The sequence below is a fragment of the Erpetoichthys calabaricus genome, chromosome 2, assembly GCF_900747795.2.
Source record: "Erpetoichthys calabaricus chromosome 2, fErpCal1.3, whole genome shotgun sequence".
Lineage (NCBI taxonomy): Eukaryota > Metazoa > Chordata > Cladistia > Polypteriformes > Polypteridae > Erpetoichthys > Erpetoichthys calabaricus.
The window spans coordinates 163,315,007-163,339,413 of NC_041395.2; the positions used below are offsets into that span (position 1 = coordinate 163,315,007).

At 37.3% G+C, this 24,407-nt stretch overlaps 1 protein-coding gene across 1 annotated transcript; it reads left to right on the plus strand.

Moving 5' to 3' along the window:
* The first annotated feature begins 359 nt into the window (after positions 1–359).
* On the plus strand, positions 360–9,235 carry eif5a (eukaryotic translation initiation factor 5A). Its single transcript, XM_028794719.2, has 4 exons — positions 360–578; positions 684–788; positions 5,950–6,081; positions 7,675–9,235. The coding sequence occupies exons 1-4, from the start codon at positions 411–413 to the stop codon at positions 7,735–7,737; spliced, it is 468 nt and encodes a 155-aa protein (XP_028650552.1). The 5' UTR covers positions 360–410; the 3' UTR covers positions 7,738–9,235.
* Positions 9,236–24,407: the final 15,172 nt, after the last annotated feature.

Here is a 24,407-nt window from a genome sequence, read left to right on the forward strand (position 1 = left end):
GGAAAAGTAGTTTCCGTTTCCCGATCAAAGATCGAGCTAAACAGAGACACGTGGACAGGGCGTGGGGCGCTGCAAGACGGCCGGCTTGAGCGCGTTTATATTGTCGACTTTTACTGTACTGCTTAAGTGTCTTTTTGTTGATAAAATGTCATTTTTTTTTTAGCTATATGCATATACTGTATAGCTTTTTATGTTTACTTTAATCTGTTTTTGCACGTTGCTGCCGTATAGCTTCTTAATTTGATTTTGGTAATCCATGAAATTTCATGTTGTATGAATTCCAATGTATGTTTTACCCTCTTATTTGATCACTTTTTCACATGTTGTGCATATTTTTTGTGAACTGAAATGTCACTTCGTTCGTTTATAGAATAAATTCTTGCTTACAGTACCCCTAGCACCTATCCATCATGGCCGATTCTGATCTTGATTTTACCACTGGAGATGCCGGGGCTTCCAGCACCTTCCCCATGCAGTGCAGTGCCCTGCGTAAGAACGGATTTGTTGTCCTAAAAGGACGTCCCTGTAAAATTGTTGAAATGTCAACTTCGAAGACTGGAAAACACGGTCATGCTAAGGTATTGATCTGTTAACTTTGTTTCCAAAACTGATTATGTGGCATATTCTTCTCATTTGCTTTCTCTGTAGAATCTGTTAGAACTTTTTTTTATTCTCGCTTTAAGGTTCATATGGTTGGAATTGACATTTTCTCTGGAAAGAAGTATGAAGATATCTGTCCTTCCACCCACAATATGGATGTTCCTAACATCAAGAGAAATGATTATCAGGTGGGTGTTTTTTGGGGGGGGGGGGGGGGGGATATTCTGCTTTTGTATTTGTTGATGTAGTACTAGGGTGTTGTACCGTGTTAGCCATTATGAATGTAGAGAAAAGCCAAGCAAAATGACACCTTTTATTGGCTAACTAGAAAGATTACAATATGCAAGCTTTCGAGGCAACTCAGGCCCCTTCTTCAGGCAAGATGTAATGATTACATCTTGCCTGAAGAAGGGGCCTGAGTTGCCTCGAAAGCTTGCATATTGTAATCTTTCTAGTTAGCCAATAAAAGGTGTCATTTTGCTTGGCTTTTCTCTATATTTGTTGATGTAAAAGTGCATGATGGAAACATTGGTGTGTGTTCTGAAGCAGTAGCTTGCTTTGAACCAGGCTCAGCTTTTAATTTTTTTTCTTTCCTCCCCCAATTGAAGTCTCTTGCATGCTTGGAACAGATGTGTATTTATTTAGCCTTGTTAGATGTCCAGCTTATTACCCCTATACTTTTGAATTGTTAACTGTTGATAATCTTGGGTATGTTCATTCTGTAGCCAAAAATCAGTCAGTCCAAACCCATATTCATGAGATTGTTAGAATTGTGTGTATGCAACTTCCCGCAACAAATGACAGCTCCCTTGATGAAGAGAAAATCGCAGTCGTAATTGTGTGTCAAGAAGACCAACCTATTACACCTCAGAACTATTCAGTATGATGTGCACATTGTCTTTCAGTTAGTTTTCAAGAACCTCTTTGGTTTTACATCAGTTTATATTGACTACCTGTTATTTTTAAAGGGATCTGGCCAACAAGTCTGGAATATCTCGGCCAAGCTCCACTCAATCATGTCCACTGTGCTGAAAGCCTTTGGCAGATTGAGGAGGTGCTACATCCAATTTCATACATTGTGGTTGTACAAGCATTAAACAATTTTTACTAACCTGAAAAGGCACTTTGCAAAAGTCTATGGCTCTCCTAACATTTGGATCACTTTACTGCTCCCCTATTGTAATAAGGGTATTCAGTATGAATGATGATGCTTTATGTATGACCTTTTGTTTCATTAATGCACAAGTCATTTGTGATGCCAAGATGAGGCTGACATTGTGCCCCTGTTCCCTAGGTCAACTCTTTATTTATATTGAGGTAAACTAGCTTTGGCAGTCATCAGCTTTTTAATACTCTTCATTGTGTCCACAATCATATCATTACATGTATCCGTTAACCGCAGCTACCTATTCAGACACTATAAAACAATGCATTGTGTTGCTTGCGCTCGGTTCCTCTTCAGTGCAGGTGGGGGTTTCTTAATATGTTTGGAGGAATGCTGTCCTGTCAGCCAATAAAATGTCTGCAGCATCATGATTGCATATGTATGAGGTTGATTAGCATTGATGCATGTCTGTAAGCACATGTATGAGGTTGATTAGCATTGATGCATGTCTGTAAGCACATACTTAATAGGGTAAGTTTAAAGATCAGTTGCATAGAACGGAGTGTACGCCAGGTATGTTTTAACGCTGTAATTCACGCAAAGTTTTATAAATGAGCCCGTGTCTTTTTGGAAGAATGTTGTTAGTCATATCTCTTAAACATCAGGGACTGTTCTATTTTGCCCTATAACAGGTAAACCTGCATTTCACAGTTGGTTTAGAGTTGTCTGGTAATCTGTGCTCCAAATGGATCTGTCCATTAAAATCTACAATACAGTGTAAGAGACTAATGTAACTGACTGATTTCAAAATGTAATATGACGTGGCGCTGGGGAAGAATACCTCTCTGATACTTTGCCACATGACAGTAGTTGTATAGTAATGGGTATAATGCTGCCATGCACTTTTCTTTGCCTTACCCAGACAGTTAATTGAGGTTTTACTGTACTTCATTCTCTGGTTTTTACCATCCGTTTTAAATCAGGATACACGTTAAAATGTGTTGGAATTGCCCTATCTTCTTAAATGTGGTTTATCATCTTAGATTTGTTTCTCTCCTCTTCAAGACTGGTAGAAATATTGGGTGTGGGTTGGAACAACCACAGTTCAAATATCTTGAATACGGACACTGCATGCTTTGTCTTTTGGCCAGCAATAAATTCACAGATGAGGTATTCAGTCACATGCACTGAAACCTCATCTGTTCGCTTGTAAGTATTAGCCTTTAGATTTCATCTGTCACAAATCTACCAATGTCACTAAATATAAAGTATTATACATGTGAAGTAAAATGTTAAGTTTGAATACACAATGGGAAGTCTGAAAATTGAGCGTGCACTTTGAGAAGTATTTAGGATTCGTATTGGACTCTATGCTATAAACTTCCTGACAGTGTTCAGAGGCCTTTAAGAGGGCAAACAGAATGTTAGGTTATATAGCACAATGTGTTATGCTCAAGCTTTATAATGCACTGGTGAGGACATATCTGGAGTACTGTGTGCAGTTTTGGTCTCCAGAACATAGCACCACTAGAAAGGTCTACAGAAGAACAATTAGGCTGATTCCAGGGCTACAGGGGATGAATTATGAAGACTAAGATTGGGGAATTGAAGTAAAAAAAAAATAATAATGTGCCGAGATCGGGAAAAGGATGGATAGTTTTGTTTTTAAAGTATATCACAGAAGGAAGTTTTCTATCCCCATGTATGTTTTATTCCGTAGTATATTTGATCTGCCTGACCCACAATAGTTTCTGAGCATCCCAACAAAAGCAAAGACATGATTTTTGAAGTGAGCTCTCCCTTTTGGTTGTATCTGACAGCTTGTCTTGTACAGGACAGATGTCTGTATAAAATTGCATCCAATTTGGAATTCTTACAAAAATGAGATTGACTAGTCAAAAATGGCAAAAAAAACTTGGGTCATTAATTGCAGTGTATGTGTTTCTGTAGGGCCTTATTTATAAAGGTTTTGTGTGTGAAAATATGCCAATGGAAAAATTGAAAAATGTGCTCATATCAATGCAATTCACGATTTGTAAATCACAATTGCCTTGTAAATATGCATATATCGGGCCACTTTGATTGCCAACCTGAAACTTCATATATGAAGCATGCTTGTCAGCCTTGTAAATATGCAGTCATGATGCTGCAGAAGTTCATTAGCTGTTAGAGCAGCCCACCTCGTGTTGCACTGAGACCTTGCCACCTTCATTCTAGAATATCTGGCTATGTTCCATAAATATGAGCGCAAGATCATGTGTAACAGTGCCTCTCCTGTGCATTCTGGGGTCCACGAAAGGGGTAAGGCACCATTGTCTGAGCTATTTGCCTCAAAATAAATGAATCACGGGTTGACCCAGACCACTGAGCCAGAACGTTGGCATCCCCAATGACCTGTGCATTACTGGAATATAACTTCTCACGTTTAGCAAAAGCAGCTTCATTTTTGCTAGGTGCCATTATTTCAATATTGAGTACAGTAAATTGCTCAGATTACATTAAAACCAGACACTGCTACAGATTGCCTTTGTTAGCAAAAAGATTTTGATTTATGTATGTGCACCCACACCATATGAATATTGAATGTAGTATCTTGACAATCAGTTAGTGGCTTCCGACACAATGGGAATGATGAAGTGAATCTTTGCTTACAGTTGTGACGTGACTGTTTGTTCCCCGAGAAATTGCAACAGGTAAACTGTTAACTGATGAATAACCAAAAAGTTTTTAAATGCAAGTATGCAGCATTAGTTCCTTTTTAAGACAACCAAATTTCAGTATATACATTCATCCCTTTTTTTGGATGTAATGTTAGTCACATCAACCCACGTTTAATGGATCAGTGATGTGATTTGTGTGCAAGTTGTCATTTAGCCGGTTTGCTTTCTTACTTGGTTAAGTGTGTGGCCACTTTTTCCAAAATGGATCAGAGTTGCTGTAAATATCTGTTTCCCCCGTCAAGATTTCTTATAGATCCTGATGTTTCCATGGGTAGCTGGGTATGCATATTTCAAGCTTCTTTGTGTGTACACAGGCTTTATGAATATGGTCCATTGACGATTATAAATTAACTGCATTCTCTAGCATGGCCTTGACAAAGAAAAAAGTTCAGTCTTAATTTCTGTTTTTCAGAGGGTTATTTCTGTTAAACTGGCATAGGTTATTCTGTTGGAAAAGGGTCCATGTAGTAAGGAGAGGTTGAGTGTCCTTTTAATATCTGGCAACCTGGACAGATGATTCAAAAACCTCCTATGGAGATGAAATGTACTTAACACTATTGAGTTTTCTGTGTTTTGTTTTCAGGTTTGCCTGTTCTAGTTACAGCAATTTATAGTTGCAGATACCACTTGCAGTCCTGTTCTCTATCCATTTTCTGAATTATCTCAACATGGTTTAGAACATATGGCTACAAAACCAAGGCACAAGGGCAGACTGTCGTGTATGAGGCATCCATCCACAGAAGGACATAATGTGCTGCTGGTTGCTCTTTTGTAAAGATACATATGTCATCTGTGAAACTTGTTGGGGAATATGCATTTAAGCAGTGGCATGAAAGACACATTTAAAGTATTAACTTGTGTTTCCTGGGAACATTGCATTCTAAATGTGTTTTGAACTTTTTGTCCAAGTATACTGGCAAATTTTAAGAATTTCAAGCTGTATATCCTCTTTAATTAATTGGTACCGAATATTTTGTAGAGTTTGACAAAACTACAGATAATCAAAGCAATGTACATTTACTCTCAAAATCAAAAGTTCACTTTCATGGGAAGGGCTGTTTTTTATGGTTATTTGTAATGCAGATTCCTGATTTTGTTGATGAAATTGCCAGTTTTATGGTAATCCTGTACATATCCACTGGGTTATTCTGAAATCTTGATATGTAAAATAAAGCATTGAAACTACATTTTTTTTTTATACAAAAATGTTATTTTGTAGCAACATAATTTTTAAGCCAGTTTTGCAGTTGCAAAAATTAATACCTGATTTGAGAATGCATGAAACATCAAAACTAAAACAAGCTGACAGTACTTAACAATTGTATTTGTATTGTCTGTGGCATATGTAAATGCAAATTTATTTTTTAAACTTGATTAGAGTAGGCTAATCAAACTGAAGACCGTTCTGGTCTCTATATGGTTAGTTTTTTTTTAGGTTAATTTGTACCAATGTTGATTTTATTTCTTCTTGCACCAGTTACTAACATGGATGGCTAACTGCTGGTTTGAATTGCTTTTGTTTAGCTGATTGGCATTACAGATGGCTATCTCTCTCTGCTGATGGATAATGGAGATGTCCGTGAGGATCTCAAACTGCCAGATAATGAATTGGGCAAAGAGATAGAAAACAAAAATGATGGTGGTGAGGAGATGCTGGTAAGTGTGTCTTTTCCTAAAGGTTATTTCAGGAAATCCAGTCCCATTTATAGTGTTTCTGATAATAAATTGCATAGGTGGTTTGTGGTCTAGTTTGAATTGAGTTCCTGCCTGCACTGGGGTGGGGGGTGTCTGGTCATTTTCATGTCAATCTTCGTTTACCTTGTGGTTTGACTTAGACTTAAGGTGAATAAAATTTACCTTTTATTGGAAGCAGTAAATTGTTTTGGGAGTTTATGGCCTGGTTTTTACTTCACGCAACGCATGCTCCAGCAGACGCTACTGCTATACAAACGTTTTACTGTTTATACTTGCACGCATACTTAATGTAAATCTGGAAGATTCCGCCAGGTGGCAGTGCGAGATATCATCACGGTGAGAAAATGTTCGTCTTTGCTATGCTGTGAATTGCCAGACACATCCATTAAATTCTGAGGAAGCCTTGCAACGATATTTCTGGAAAGGATGTTTAACGATTACATCCATCAATCCAGAGATGTACTCATTCCAGCAAGCATCAGGGGCGAGACCAACAAAATTCCTGGATGGGGCATCAGCTCATCACAAGGTGAACAGAAGCATACATACACTAGTCGCCAAACCCCCAAAACTTCGTCTTTGGATGGAAACTAGAGCACACTGTGGGAACCCACCAGGGAAACTCGGGACGCAACTCCCTGCTGCCACCGTGCCACCACAACATGTACTTATCAGTATTCATTATGTAAATTAACGACTTGTGTGTAAAATGTAACATGCATACTTTAATGTATTTCATCATGAAAATTATAGTATAAATAAGGATTCTAAATGTGCAGAGAGCTGGAATATCATTAATGTATTCTGTGGGTGGCGTTTGCAGCTTTCAGTTCAGGAGGAAGCCCCAGAAGCACGTAGCGATTAACAAATGGGTCAGTTTTAAGAGAACGTTTATGACTGTCTTCTTTAACCTCATAGTTTATCATTAAAGTAGACATTTCAAGATTAAAGCAGAAATTTCCACTTTAATCATAAAATAGATCTTTTCACCATGCCCTTAATTTTTTTTTCTCTGTGGCTCAAATATGCTGCCGTACATTCTGATGCTGTTGTACAAAAAAAAAAGACTGCACAGAAGATTGTATGTGAAACCTTTTAAATGTTTCGTGTCATTACGTTAGGGGAATATGCAACATTTGAATATAAGCACCACGAATGCATTTGTATCTCTGCAACTTGCTTTACCACATCGAAGCACGCATAGCGGCCTTCTGTCACATGTAGATAATAAACACACCATGACGTTACATTCAGACATATCACACTGCGCAAACCCACAGACTTTTTGCTGGTACTGCAACTCGCGCACACATCACATTTAATTTCTGAGGATGTGCTCAGTGGACACGTCAAATGAACGCTGGGAACATGTGGCAGCCATGATACATGTGTGTACAAATTCTGTGTGTGAAATATAAATGAACCCTAAGAATTCAGTGATCAGTATGGGATATACAAATGTTTCCTCCTGTTTTTGGGTCAGTTTGTCTGGTGTGATTACATAATCTTATTTTTTATGATTTGAAGGTTTTAAAACTACTTTTTTATTCTCAGATTTCTGTGCTGTCTGCTATGGGAGAGGAAGCTGCTGTTGCCATCAAGGCCATGACCAAGTAAATAGGAAGAGACTGGCTGCTCATGCTGAGACCTACCACAAATCTTACATTTTGGTTCTAATTGTCACCAAAGCTATGGCCTTCACAAACAACCTCAGTTTTTGATTTCTGTTTCAAAATGGCACTGGACTTTACAACTGTCTTGTAGGCTGATGGGCATTACGCCAAATCACTGAGGTGGCTTTTTATTTTACTGAATTGTGATTTTTTTTTTTTCCTCTCTTTGCTTATGCTTTAAAGGTATTAGTCCTACCACTTACATTCCTAAACATGATAAAAATGCGATTCAGGATATGTTTAATTTCCATTTTATTTTATATTCTCTTCCCTTGGAAGTCTTCTATATTTCAGTTTTATTCAATGTGCTGAACTTTGCCCAGAGTCAAAAGTTGTCCACTATTTAAAAACCAAAGGCAATACTTCAGTCATATTGAGTGATTGGTAGTACTGTCCTTTCCCAGTGCTGCACTGGTGTCATCAAGTAGAAATGGGTCTTTATCGGCACATAAACTTAAACCTTGAGTATAACAGTTTTCTAATAACCCAAATGATTAAACTTCAGTGATTTTTTTTCTTAATGCCGGTCTGCCTTAATGCAATCCTGCAGCCAAGTCAATGCTGGTGGCCATGTGCAATTGTTACCTCTGTACTAAATGTCAACTTGTTGGCTGTCATTGGCAACCTTAATGTCTAAAGCCTGTATGTTTTCAGCTAGGTAGGCATTCAGAATGTTGTACTGACGCCATATGGCATGTTTAAGGGGAACTCAAACTGGGGGAAGGGCGTAAGCATTACAAACCTTTTCACTTGAGGCCTTTGTCACCAGACTTGAGAGAGAGAGAAATAATAATAAAAAAAAAAAACCAGAAAAAATGCAGTTCAGTTGCTCTTTTTTTATTTGCAAAGAAGTAATAGCAAATGAGGGATCTATTTTCCCCAGACCCCACCCACCCAACAAAGTCTCAGTCTGAAGTTTTGTCTGCAGCGTGTGCTACTGTGTGGTCTTGCATGTGCTGAACAGTCATTAATTTGAATGTTTACCTACTTTAATGTAAAAGATTCCTTGAAATCTTTAATTGCAGGGATTTCTAGGAAAACGGGTTGTTTCTCTTGAACGTAAATATATTGGACCAACATTACAAGGGATTAAAAGACTGCATTTGTTTGTATTGAATTCTTGATTAAAGTTTTTTTGTTTTTTTTTTTCGCCCCATTTAAATGTTATTTTGTATTCTCAAAGTTTTGAAACTTGAATAACGGAAGAGTATCTTAATTTTTTTAATTGCTGTGTGTATGACTTGAGGTATTCCAGGTTCACTATACACTTTAGTTGTCATTTTGAGTAATTCTGACCCTTCTCTGTAGTAATATTGTATTAAAAATGGGTGGGCTGAGGAGAAATACTGAATTTACCACTGGTGTATTTGAATTGTGATTTGGTGTGTAGCTGAAGCCCTCCCTTCACCCAGGAATTGTGGAATAAAAATTCTTAAATCTTATGACAATCTGAAAATTCAATGATTGACAACGTGCTTTTGCTGGATTGTATTAAAATCATGTTTTAGGGAGGGGGGGGTGGTGGAGCTCAGGATGAAGGAACAGCTGTCTAATGTTGGCTAAAGCTGCTAGATTCTTATTGTGCATTTGTGTGATATTTGTTGCCCAATTGTCATCTAGGTTTGGAGCAGTTTAAATCTGTCTAAACCTTGGACATGATAAATACTACTATGTTGTGTATACTTTTCTACATCCTCCATGCAAAGCCCTTGTCACCTTTAAAGTAACAATAGCCTGGTGGTACGATTACCTGGGTTTGTGTGTGTGTCTGCATATATATGCACGCAAACACACTTTAATACTGCACTATTCTATATATGTAAAGTATTACTGTCTTGCCATTTGGAAGTAGTCATTCTGGTAAGTTACAATTCTTTGTGGCCACCTCCAGTTGATTATACAAAGTGAGATTGAAATGTATGGCCAAAATGCAGTGTCTAGAACAACACATTTTGGTGGTGGAAAGTGCTTGATGTCTTACCCTACCATTCCTTTTTTCTGAGCTTTTTGGGGTGCTGTATTCGCCATAATTGGTATAATTGTCCTTGAGTGTTGACTTCCTTTGAACTGATCACCGGTAGCTCAGTGCATGCTCTTAACTTTTTGCAAGCATTTCTTAGCATGTTTACTAGCTGCATGACAGCAGTATCCTTTCATTTAATCACCTGCTTAAAAGTGTTACATCTGATGTTCAGAAATTTCAAGTATTTGAAATAATGGTAGAAGTCTAGCTTAGAAGTACTATGCAGAAGTTAATGCTTAAGTTTTAATCCTGTAACGCCTTAATTTTTAGCCTGTGAATATTCAGTTTACGGGTGTTAAATGATGGTCGTAAACCTTGCTATGTCTTCTTACATTTTGTAGTTTATTTTCAATGCATTCTAATATGCAAACGGCTGTATATTTAACAAAGGATATTGGTCATGTTGATCTTAATTTATAGAAGGGCTTACTTGTGTTGGATTGCAAAATCCCAGGACTTTTATATGCAGTGAAATTTAAGTTTGTTGTTGTTGGGTATATATATATATATATATATATATATATATATATATATATATATATATATAATATTATATGAAATATGAATGAATTCTTGTAATGCCATCACCAAGAGTTCATTACTGGTTTGGTATTACTAGAATGCAATTGCATAGATTTACATACACTTTATAAACTGTTTTTGAGTTTAACAAGTAAATTTTTTTTTTTTAATCTTCCAAAATGCAAGTTAGCTGTGTTTTTTAATTTATGAAAGTTTTAAAAGTAGATTCTTTGGCTGGCTCCAAGTTCTCCCTATAGGGTATTCTTGATTTAATCCATAGTCTTTATATCGATTTTTATTTTGAGGTTTTCAAGCAATTAAATCTTATCACCTGCTGTTGAGGTGCAGTACTTGTTTTTCAATTTTTGAACAATGTATATCATGAAGATATTTTTGTCTCTGCAAGTGAGCACCTACTTTTTTAGTGACTCAACTTGACCAACAGTAAAACTTTTCAGACTAGTGTTACCTGATCATCGGCACTTTTTAAATTTATCCGCAGACCACTGTATTGGTTTCATATTTATAATTGACATTTAGCTTTCTTTAGCCCAGTGTGCATTTCATGCGGATGTGTTCCAAAATGTGACAAAAAGCTCAGTCCTCTGGAAATGTACAGTGCTGATAGTTGCAAGGGTATCTCTAAACCTGACTATTGCTATCAGAATAGCGTTAAAATATATCCCTTCCATTTCCTTAAATGTTTTGATATTTACTGCTGTTTTAACACATTTCCTAAGTTCCAGCTATTGGGTGGATGTAAATCAGTGTTGTTTCCTCCTTGTAAGACAAGGTTTAAAGGCTGCTTGGTCAGTTCTGTTTATTTTTTCAAGTTCGTGCTGAAGAAATTGCAAGCAGATGGTAATCTTAAATATTGAGCCCTGTCTTGTCTAGAGCTACTACTGCTGCATGAGTTCCAATTGCTAATGCCTTAGTCATTTCTTTTTTTAATGTTAGTTTTGGCCATTTACTAAATCGCTGTATACATTGTTCTTGTTGGTACCAAATGAGTGTAAGCCTGTACAAAGTAATCCAGATGTGGATTTTTTTTTGGGTTTACTTTGCAATGTTGTAAAATGTGTTACTGATTACCTTTTATTAAGGGTGTCCTTTTCATTTCCACTCTTAAAGCTATTTGTGGAGCTGACTTAAACAGCTTTTCGAAGTTCAGACTTGTGGCAGTGTTACTAACTTCTCCTTGTTTTTTCTTTTGAATACTACATACATTGCTTTAGGGAACAATGTGCTGAAAAACATTTTGGTTAAAAGCTATACTACACCTGTCTGTACTGCATGTTTTATTTTTTGACATTGTTCTTGATAATCTGTTATGGTTCGTCAAAATTAATATACTTTACAAATACTTTGTCAGCTCCTGTCTAAATGCTTATTTCTCCTCTTCATTAGTTGAGTTAATACTATTTTAGAAGGATTCAGAGTGTTCTTCACCAGTTTCCATTCAAGATTCCCAGTCACTTAGATTTTTCCAGTGGTATACAAAGCTATGTCCTCCTGCAAAAGTTTTATAGCTTTTCTAAATTTTATTTTTCAGGCTAAATGTTTTAATTCAGGAGTCACCTTGGGCTGACTTGGCTGCAGGATGCCCTTTTGGCAAAGGTGCTTCCTAGCAAAGACAGATGTCCATGGTTTTTCACATTAACATTTTAATGAAATCGTTCTAACTGGGTACAATTTGGAAAAATGCTCATTGGCTTTTTTGCCCAAGAGTTGGCAATATAGCTGTTTTCTTTAAGGGAAGAGATTACTACATGGTCTATGGATAACAAGCTATTTTTTATCTGATGTGAAAATTGTCAGAATAGCTTGTTTGATATGGGTCCAGCCATGTAGCAAAGAAACTTTCATGGGAACATTAAAACACTGATGTTACAAATGTAAATAAAATGCCTTATTTGCAATCCCTCTGTAGTCCTTTATATTAGTGTATTGTATGGGGGGAAAATGTATGTTCTAATGGCCAGTTCTTAGACTTGGTGTTAATATGCAGTCCTACTTGAATGATTCATTTTATGTTCAGTGATTTTAAAGTAGCCAAGTAGTAAAATTGATGGTTTTGTATGTTAAGCTATCAGGAAGCTAGTAGTGTATTAGTAGATTGCCTAAGCATTTACTTCTGTTTAGGCTGATATAATTTTTTTTTTTTTTTATTTTTTTTTTTTTTACAAATTTTAGCGTTGAAGTTACTTGGATATCTTGTGGCACTAGGCAGTAATAGATCCACACAGTAGCCAATCCAGAACATGTGCATCTGCCAAGCTTTTGCTTTTATTTGGCAAATCCGTTTATAATTTGGGTGGAGAATATTACCCTGACAAGTATAGATGTTAGGTTGGATGAGATTTTTAATCCAGCCTCCTTTCCTAGATTAATGTCCTGTTATCTAAAGAGATGATGTACCTGTTTGCCGTTTGGTTGCCTGCCTTTGCAGAAAGGTATATAAATTAAAGTAGTTCTTAGTGGACTGTATTGATCTAAAATTTCCAAGACTACCTAATTGGTTTGGCCATTAGTCAGTAAATGTGTATATAACAGGTATTTCAAGGTTGTCCTGTGTGTGTTTGTGTGGCAGTGTTCATTTGGTTTCTTTGGTACTTTTGTTTTTTGAGCAGTGATTTGATTTGATTTTTCAAACTGGATTATATCTGTAAGCACCAAGGTTGTTTTTCTATATTGGAATTTTTAATTTTACTGCTGATTGACACCAAAGTCCAGAAATTGCCCCCACCCAGAATACCCAGAGGATTTGGATTAGAACTGAACTCCAACTTTAGACTCCTGTCAGTGTCTTCCTCAGTGTTCCCAGTAATAGTACATACTTGGCTTGCTTTCTCAACTTTAGTTTTCGAAACCAGGCTAATTGGCTCTGCTTACCCGTTTTCAGGTACAGTTGTTCAAGCAAATGTATGAGGAAAGTTTCATAAATAGGGTTTGCTGTGAAAGTTTTGAAATCTTTTTAAATACTCTTTGCACCCCATTTAATCTTCACCCTCAATTATTTACTGTTTCAAATTTATCTAGCGATTTTTTTATTTTATTTATTTTTTTATTTTTTATTTATTTTTTGTTCCTAATAGCTACCTCTGACTGCAAAACAAATTGTTATTCAAACACAAAGTATGTCGATCAGCTGTGACAGTCAACTGTGATCGGTCTTATCCATGGCTGTGTGCATGGGCATACTTCATGGATTTTGGATCTCCTTTGGAGTTACTTCTAAAATTATGTTCAAGAAATATGAACAACTAGCCTTAGAATTTACCCTCCCCTCCCAGATCTACTTGAGTTGGGATCTGCTGTCTATGAAAGCTGTTTCAGCCCCCACAGGCTCGGATTTTAAATGCACGATATTGTAAAGTGCTATTAAACATGTACTAAATTAATGCATGTCATTGCATTCTGTAATCAGTATTTTTGAATATGGCTCATTGTTATAAAATTGATAGAAACGATTCTTTGAATAAAGTAAACATTCTCCAACTTTCCAAATGCTTAACTAAGAACCAAAAGCGCCTGAATGTTTGTTTTCTAACTTACAAATTATTGTTCCTGACCTACGATGTTTTTTTTTTTTTTTTTTTTAGTCATGTTGCCTCACAAGTTCACACTCTTGTTTAGTCAGTTTTAATAAGTGGATAGAAATTCTGGTTTCAATGATTAATACTTGTATATTAAAAGGGTACAAGGCCTTTTTATGTTTAAAAAAAAAAAAAAAAAAACACCACAACCATTATTTGGAATTAGGAGTAATTGCTCCAGAGAGCTCCATCACAAGCTAAGAATTACTAAAAAGATTAGTTGTTTTACACTGCATGTGTAGAACAACCAAGAAGCTAAGATGTGGACAACTAAGATACAACCAAGAATTTTATTTTTGGTGCCAACAACTAGTCCATTGAGATTAAGCAGGATGTTCTCTTGGGGGACCAATGCATAGGTTGAAGTACTTTTGAATGGATATTTTCTAAGATCCTTTTAACCATTAATTTGGACAGTTTTCTTCAATGTTTTGGGTGTTAATGGATTCTTGAACTTGAACGATGGCAACACAAAGTACGGATGATATACCGTGTGAGAGAGCCTAGCTTTTTGTTGTGGGCCGTTTATTAAATTTCTTGATGTAGATGGACAGCTGAGCTGAAGGAATTGTTAATTCTGAAATGTGTTGAAGAGCTGGGTATGAGAAACTGTCCTTACCACAGCAATAGGTAATAAAAAATAAAAAAAAATTGGTGTGGGGCTAGTTACTGGGCAAAAGAAGCCATAAACCTTATGTCATAGGCTAAATTTTTGCAACTGTTTTTTCTTTAAGGGCTTATACTAGATTACCAAAAAATCCATTCCTTTTACAAACAGAATTTCTTTCCAAACCAAGCTGCTTACAACTTGTCCCACAGATCGATTTGGATAACCCACTGCTTTTAATTTTATTTTTCTTTTTGGCTAGGTTTAAGGTATGTTTGTAGCATTAAAGGCAGCAGAAAGAGGATGTGTGATGATTTAAAATAGTCTAGAAGAAGTGAATGTTGGAGACCAAACAAGGTTGACCAGGACCTAGATTTTTTCATGCTTTTGATTTTCACTATTGAAATAGAATGGTGAATGTGCTTTAGTGTTTTGTGGCTTTCACCAATTAGTAATATTCACACAAATGTGAATGAAAAATTGACTTAACTGCTACTGATGAAAGCACGTTTATCATCTGCATATTGTACATTGACATTTAGCAACCTTATGGGTGATCTCTGCTGATTCTTGGTAGAGTTGCTGTTTCCGGGTTGATGGTATAGAACAGTAAGGATGTAACACTTGGGCGCTATGTTGCTTTGAATCGTGCATCAGTGTTTAGCTGTTTTATGGTTAGGGATGGTCCTTTTGCCTAGGCTCCCATTAACTAAAAGGAACACATTAATGGCCATCTCAAAGCTGCAGACACTGAAGTTTTTTTCCCCCCCCCTGGCTCTTGAAGATCAGTAAGTATTCTGTAGTGTTATGTGGTTGAACCATTAGTTTTTTTGTGTTTTTTTTTTTTAAATGGATACCTCTAACTGCCCGTTTGTTCTAGCCTTTTTATAGCTTGCTGCTGGCTTGCCGTGTTTAGCCCTGACGAGCAGTCACATCTCAAAATAGAAATGTAAATGTGTAGAAAAAAAGGCTCCTTTTTTTATGATGGTATGAGTAAGGTAGATAAGGTAAGAGCTGCCTAATATGTATAAAGTGTGAAGAAAATTCTTACATAAAGCCACATGCAGATACCTTTTAGTCAGTTGTGATACTAAACTTGATTCTTGCACCTAATGATATCAGAATGCATGCCTAGTACCTACAGGGCATGACAGACTACACAATTTCATGGCAACCTTGTAGCGCCATTTCACATTGTAAATGTATGGCAAGCTTGCCATAATTTGACAGCCAATTGCATGTTTCCTGACTAAACTGGTGTGCTATGACTACCTTAATGAGAAGGTGGTTTCAGCCACAACCAGGGCCTTTTCATTCTTTTATGGCAATTAAAATATTAGATGACAGAACCCTGAGCTCTTCTGTTTACAAGGCCTAAAACGTCATGTTCCTTGATCTTCATCACTGCATTACATTCATTGTACTTCCCAGTAATCTCTCATTGGTTCTTAACTTGTGCAAATACAGAGCTTGCCCCAGTGATTTAAGTCAACATGAAACTGGTTTGATTTTGTTGGTGTACTGCTGAGAATGTCAAACTACATGATTACTGATATCTTTATATTAAAAAAAAAAATAATAACTTATGCAAGTTGTCTATAATTAAGTCACTGGGAGGGGAGGTCTTGACCACAAAAACAAACTGAAGAGTAACTATAGTATGCAATATACAGTGCCACACTGTTAGCCAGGCACATTTTTATCATAGACTGCAGTGTCACTATTCGCTGTTGCAGCTAGAAATAAAACTGCATCTTGATTTGAAAGCCTCTAAATCTTAGCACTGTAGAATTTTCATTTTGTGTTTTCTTATGAAATTTCTGCCACCTCAAAGCAAGAATGTTAGTTTCTCCTGGCCAATAATTACCCTATAACTGAATGAGGACCTCGTCTTCCTCCACAGGATTGCTGTACAGCTTCAGAAACTTACTTCCTTGTGTCATTGTTTTATTAATTCCCTGGTCTTTTGCAGACAGAAGCAGATTTCTTTCCGTTTATTTTGTTGTTGAGTATTCCAGGCCTTGCACAGTTGCATCTCCTTAAACTGTGGACAGCAGCTTGGTACGCGATTATCTTGTATCCAAAAAGGCTGAAATTAACCAGTAAAGTCTGTAATGGAAGCCTGTAATGTGTTGAGCAGCCCCCGTGCCTGGGGTTATCAAGTAGATTGTGGACTTTTGGAGGATACCCAATTCTGTAATTGTTCATAGTTTACTGAAGTACTTTTGCCGGTTAATGGACATCACTGTGTTTGTCAAGCCTGGGAAATTTTCTTATTTCCCTCACCTTTAATTGATGCTTTTAAAAACATTGCCCTGTATTTTCTGTGAAAGTTCTTTTTTCTTTAGTTTTTAGCAGTTAATGTAAAGCAACCATGGAACCTCCAAGCAATGCACCTATTGATCCTATACTTAATGGAAAACATGGAATGTTCAATAATGGTTTCACTACATCTGAGCACCATTTACTTAATATTCAAGTGAGAAAATGGCTGTACTTTGCAGTGTGCTGTTTTCAAAGTAGGCTTGGTAGGATTCCCAATGCATCTGTGGTTCTACATGTTAAAACTCTTTTTAACATTCCCAAATGTGAATTATCCAGTTCTATTATACCAAATTTACCTTTGCCCAGGTCTTGGCTGTGCTCACATCTTGAAGTGAACATAACCTCAATGGTCAGGTGGATGCCAGCCTTTACTTTGTGTCCTTTTTCTTCCTACTTTCACTTGTATTCGTTTTAATTTCTCCTAATAACTCCTATATGCTAGCCCTAGTCAGCCTACTTGTCCCCTTCTGGACATTTGCTTACACTTGTTTTTTTTTTTGGGTAGTATGGAGAAAAAAAATCTTCACACTGTATCCCGGGGGTGCTTTGCCAGTGTGCTCTTAAGAGTAACCTCTGTTTGTAATCTGAGCAGGTGCTGTATTGGTCAACCATTTAGTTCCATTCTCAGGCCAGAGCAGTGATGGCTAGATGCCAAGCGCTTCTCAAATCATTCTCTACTTGTAATCCTATGGAGTCATCTTATTCTGCCACTGTGTAACCATCATCATCTCATTCTGGCATTAGCCAAAACTCCAAAGTGAAGATGGGTGGCAAACTGGGTTAGAGTGGCTGCTAGTGGGTAAGAAGCAAGCCATAAATAAAACCACTAAGACAGTATGTTTACTCAACTTTAAACTATAGAAAAACTTAAAAATAGATGCAAGTAATTAAATATCCAGCTATTCTACAAGCCCAGGGCTTGTATTTTTATTTTCCTCTCCATGACTTCTGGAAAAGGGGGGCTGGAAGCATTCTCAACCCTTTGGGTCTTTTCAAATGGGGAAGACACAGGGTTTAAGTAGGCACTCACGTAACATTTCAAAACCAAAATGCTTTAAATTTGTGAAGATAGACATGAAATATTTAAATTATGAATAATAAAAGTAACACATTGTACATACAAGCACTCAAACCAAATAGCCGAATATCCCATGATGTTATAAAAGCCCATAATTTCTTGGGAATCTGTTCCTACTCTTCACCTGCAAGTCCTTGGAACAAAAGAACTGGACAACAGATTTAAATAAATAAAAAAAAGGTAACAAATTTTACAATATAGCCTATGCTTAGTTTGATTTTTTTTTTTTTTTGCAGATGTGTTTTAAACACTTGCATTCATTCCATTTAGACACTCCTTTTCTGCCTTAATTTAAATATTCATTAAATAAACAAAAATAGCTATAAACAGGAGTTATTAAAACACATAAGTAAACCATCACTATCCATATGATGACTGTAGCACAATGTCCATTACCAGTGCCACCCCGTGTAAGTTGGAAACCTCTGCCTGAATCCACTACAGTAGTATTGCTTAAAGCAAATTCCAACAGTAAATGTATAAACAACGAAGAACACTCCATAAACTTAACCATAACTTTATGATTTGAAAAATGAATGCATACTGTAATTAGCAATAATAATAATAATGGTCCCATATATCAATGTGTTGTTACCGTTTGTTACTTGATATAGCCAACAATCTCATTTGTGACAAAAAAAAATACTGTTACTGCTAATAAAAAAATATTACTACCACTACTCTTAATAATAAATACTAGTACTACTGCTAATAATAAAGTAAAAACTACTTCTATCCAATACTACTACTGAACATGCTTGATAAACTTGATGCAGTACATATGGGATCGAAATGAAGCTGAATATTTAGTTATTTCAAAATGGACAGGTGAATATATCGCCTACACTTATAAACGAATCTAAACTTCATGCGAGTCCAGTGACAGCGGATAGCAATATGGCAATAACTAAATTAGTAATGTTAGCTACCAATAAAACTAACCAAGTTGAAATTAATGTGAACTAAAAGTTAATTGCTTGGTGCTTTTCCACAGTTCAGTCAGTGCTTAACTAGTAAGTAAGAGAACCAGTGTGCATAAATTATATTTAAAGCACTTCATTCATTGACTGACGGTAGCAGCCTTTAACAAGTACAGGGCTGGAGGTCCTATGTGGCAGTAATAAATAATCTTCATCTATGTGTCAGCTAGGTACAAAATATCAGATGTCTGTTAAACACACAGTACCAAAACTATTTCATATAATGTTACTCTATTGTTACCCCAGTAAACCGCTAGCTGATGTAATGTTAGCTAGCTTACTAGATGTTTGACAAATTTAGATTTCTAAACACACCTGCCAGGGTAGCACAAGCTGTTGCCTCATGTTTTCACGTGTTTTCTTCTTCTGTACTCCTGACTGATGTAGACATGAAGCCATCTCTCTGTATGACAGTGACTGTCAACAACATTAATTTGAAGATTCATGAAACTGCCATAACATCTTTGGTGGGCTGAATGGTCCTTCAACTGTGGGCCCAATGCACGGTGCATGATGTGAGTGTGTGCATAGGAAGGAGCAGCTCTGACCACTACCCACATTTATAGATGAAACCCCAAAAATATTTCATCTTCTCTGCTTGGAGAGAGACATTTACCCTCCACCTGTTGAGAGCATGCTGCTCTTTTAATTGAGTGACTTTATTTTTAGGAGAGTATTATGACTGTTTTTCTTCCCATACACAACATGTTTACTTGTGGACAGCTCCAAATCATCAAGTATGTGAAAGTCAAATGAGACCATCAAGGAGTAATCATCTTCTGGTATTTAAGGAGACAACTTGTTAATTGGTTACACCCTAATCTTTGGTGGCATCTTTATGTCCGTTCTCTCTAATGGACAGGAAAGCACCCATCTTCCAGAGCAGCATTGTGAGAAAGCCAGAGTCTATCCCAGCAAGCACCGGGTGCAAGATAGGAACAGTCTGGGACAAGCACACACACATGGAAGTCAGGGGCAAATTTATAATCGCCACTCCATCCAATCTGCATGTCTTTGTTTGCATCCTTTTTGGAATCCTTTTGTCTATTTTAAATACATTTCACTTCATGCCAAGAAGATGAGCTGATCTCCTGTTCTGTATAAGGCATGTAATGGCACTTCTAAAACTCTTTACTCTGATACTAACTGCTTGTTATGGCTTCCTTGTTATAAGTGGAGTGGAAAAAAAGAAGTAAGATCACAGCCATCATGGGTGCGGACTGATATTGCCATTTGCCTTGCAATACTGTATACTGTATGGTCAGTTGCTTGGCCTTTAGCGTGATCAAAATGAATGGTGGGTGCTGGTGCTAACTTGCAAATACAGGAATTATTTTATTTTTACATTTTTGTTAATGCATTAAATCAAAAGGAATAAACATGCCAGAATGAGAAGCAGTTAATAGTTGGAACAAATCCCTCCACCTCCACTGACCATCCCAGCAGGAACCACAGCAGACCACACCAAGGGAGCAGCTGCATCACAATTTTATTCTCCTAAAGGATTGAAAGAGTGGAGTTGCTAGTTGTTCCATTAATTTGTGATTCAGACAACACCAGTCAGTCAGTTATTTTCTAACCCGCTTAGTCTTGAACAGGGTCATGTCGTTCTGCTGAAGCCTATTCCAGCTAGCATAGTGCACAAGGCAGGAACAAAACCAGGACATGGCGCCAGTCCAACGCAGGACGAACACACACATGCTAGCCACACATACTGGAACCAATTTAGGATTGTCAATTCACCTAACCTGCATGTCTTTGGAGTATGGGTGGAAACTCACACTGACATGGAGAGAACATGCAAGGAGGACATGGGATGCAAACCCTGGTCTCCTTACTGCGAGGCAGCAGCACTACCATTGTACCGCCATGGTTCCCTGACAACACCAGAAAATATCAAATTATAAAATGAAGATGGACATTTTTTCATTGTGATCAGATCAAGAGTGTTCCATCTGGAGGTAAGGAGAAGCAGCTACTGCACCCAAGCTTACAAACTTACACTGGAGCTCAGAGAAATCAAGGCTTGAAAGGTCTTAGAGTTTAAGAATATGTGAGAATGGAAAAAGCGATAGTATTGACAACAGAGAGCGGAAGATTGAAGATTGAAAAACTAGAATATGAGGGCAAAGCAAACACACATGCGTAAATGTTCCAATAGCATCATTGTGGCAAAAGAAGTATAGGGATGTGGGCAGGGGCCTATAACATGTACCCTATCCATTAGGCTTGAAAGTTAAGACAGAGGTAAAGAATTTAGGGGTAATTGTTGATTTTAAATAACATATTAATCAGATTACTAGAACAGCATTTATTCAATTAAGAAATACAGTAATCCCTCGCTATATCGCACTTCGCCTTTCCGGCTTCACTCCATCGCGGATTTTATATGTAAGCATATTTAAATATATATCGCAGATTTTTTGCTGGTTTGCGGATTTCTGCAGACAATAGGTCTTTTAATTTCTGGTACATGCTTCCTCAGTTGGTTTGCCCAGTTGATTTCATACAAGGGACGCTATTGGCAGATGGCTGAGAAGCTACCCAACTTACTTTTCTCTGTCTCTGTTGCGCTGACTTTCTCTGATCCTGACGTAGGGGGATTGAGCAGGGGGGCTGTTCGCACACCTAGACGATACGGACGCTCGTCTAAAAATGCTGAAAGATTATCTTCACGTTGCTATCTTTTGTGCAGCTGCTTCCTGAAACGACATGCTGCACAGTGCTTCGCATACTTAAAAGCTCGAAGGGCACGTATTGATTTTTGCTTGAAAAACAAACTCTGTCTCTCTATCTCTCTCTCTCTCTCTTTGTCTGCTCCTGACGGAGGTGGTGTGAGCTGCCACCTTCAACAGCTTTGTGCCGCGGTGCTTCGCATACTTAAGCCAAACAGCCCTATTGATTTGTTTGCTTTCCTCTGTCTTTCTGACAGACTCTGCTCCTGACACGCAGTCCTTTGAAGAGGAAAATATGTTTGCATTCCTTTAATTGTGAGACGGAACTGTCATCTCTGTCTTGTCATGGAGCACAGTTTAAACTTTTGAAAAAGAGACAAATGTTTGTTTGCAGTGTTTGAATAACGTTCCTGTCTCTCTACAACCTCCTGTGTTTCTGCGCAAATCTGTGACCCAAGCATGACAATATAAAAATAACCATATAAACATATGGTTTCTACTTCGCGGATTTTCTTATTTCGCGGGTGGCTCTGGAACGCAACCCCCGCGATGGAGGAGGGATTACTGTATAGCAAAAATTAGACCCCTTATAACTTTGCAAGATGCTGAAAAATTAGTTCACGCTTTTGTTTTTAGTCGACTAGATTACTGTAATGCACTCCTCTCAGGACTACCCAAAAAAAGACATCAATCGATTGCAACTAGTGTAGAATGTAGCTGCTGGAATCTTAACTAGGAAAAGAAAATCCGAGCACATCTCTCCAGTTCTGATGTCACAATATTGGTTGCACGTGCCATTTAGAATTGACTTTAAAATACTGCTTATGGTTTACAAAGCCTTAAATAATCTCGCTCCATCCTATATTTCAGAATGTCTTTCACCTTACACTCCAAATTGTAGCCTTAGATCTTCAGATAAGTGTCTTATTATAATTCCAAGAGCTAAACCTAAAAGAAGTGGTGAGGCAGCCTTCTGCTGTTATGCACCTAAAATCTGGAATAGCTTACCGATAGAAATTTGCCAGGCTAATACGGTTAAGCATTTTTAAAAAACTGCTAAAAACTCCTTATTTTAACATGTCTTTCTCATATCATTTTAGTGTAACCCTGATATTTTGTATATGCATTTAATTATCATTTTTTACATTGCTCTGAAATCCATACTAACCCCTACTTTCTCTGCTGTTCTCTTTCTGATTTTCTGTGGTGTTGATCTGCGCCACCACCACCTGATCAAAGCACCATGCAGTCCCTACATTGATGGATTGAAGGCCAGAGGTCCACATGACCATCATCATCAAGTTCTTCCATGTGAAGCCTGAAAACCATGACGACTGATTAAGATCATTTATGTTAGGTAGAATGTCTAGTGGTGGCTGTGCGGTCTCATGGCCTGGGACCCCTGAAGATTTTGTTTTTTTTTTTCTCCAGCCCTCTGGAGTTTTTTTTTTCTGTCCTTCCTGGCCATCAGACCTTACTTTATTTTTTGTTAATTAGTATTGCCTAATTTTAATATTTTTTTCTTTTGTCCTCTTTCTTCATCCTGTAAAGCAGTTTGAGCTACATCATTTGTATGAAAATGTGCTATATAAATAAATGTTGTTTCTGTGAGAGGTAAGATATAACCTATGCACAAATTTAGACTGAGTGAACTGATGTGCGGTGTTTCTTCAAGAAACTCTAAGATTTTTAAAAACGGTGTCACAGCAAACAGAAGAGGATGATGTGTTCTGAGACTACTGAAGGATGACGGTTAGGAGTTTGTCGGAGGGCTTCCATAACAGTGTCTAAAGAACAGAGACAGGCTTTCAGAGAAAAGAGGATGGAAGGATAAAGGAAGCATACAGTAAGTGGAACACCATTGATCCTTAGTGCTGTGCAGGGAAAGGTGGAAGAAGAAATACCAAACATCTTTTATAAAATCAATTATACCACTTAAAAATAACAGATTTTTTAACCATTTGACATAATCTAATACGGCTTAGCCCGTTGCTGTCTTTGTTTGAGTGATGTCTGCACACCACTGAATGCCTTAATACATGACAGCTCTGTATGTGCCTTCTAATCTCATTCATGTGTGTGGTGGAGTGGTCACCAACCCTTCACGGGCCCACAGTTTACTCGTGATTCTGTTCCTTCAGGTTCAAAATGCTTTACATGAAGCTATGGTTAATATTGTTCATGCTCTTTCTTGAGGAGGTGTTCTTTCAATCCTGTTGCTGTAATTACCTCGCAAAGATGGAAAAAGAAGACAGTGCAAGTTCTCTTCTTTGCGAGTCCACTTTCAGGAGCCAGCAGCTTGTTACAGTGAATGGGTTTTGTATTTATTTACCTTCTGTTTGAGCCAACTGATGCGCAGCTGTAAGAAGCTCTATCATAATAGGAAGGTTGCTCCCCTTTGTTTAGTAGGACTTTACATTTCATGTTTCGCTTTAATTATTTCATCAAAATGTTGGTCTACAGTTGATATATTTTTAATATTTTTGTGTGGATGAAGTGGAGGTGTAGTGTTCAGTGGTGCTGCCTCAAGGCTTCTGTGTCGAGGGTTTGAATCCAGCACCCAGCTGTTGTCTGCGTGTATTTTGCATGTTGTTCCCATGGGTTTACCTCTCATATCATTAAAAACGTATTGGTAGGTTAGGTTAAAGTCCAGTTTCAAACTGATTTCTAAAATTGTCGTTTTAACTATATCTACTCTTATACTGAGTCAATCGAACATCTGCTAATTGTGCTTTTTATATTTTTAGATTACCATATCTATCAAATCTTTATAACCCACCTATCCAGGACAGAGTTGAGGGAGACTGA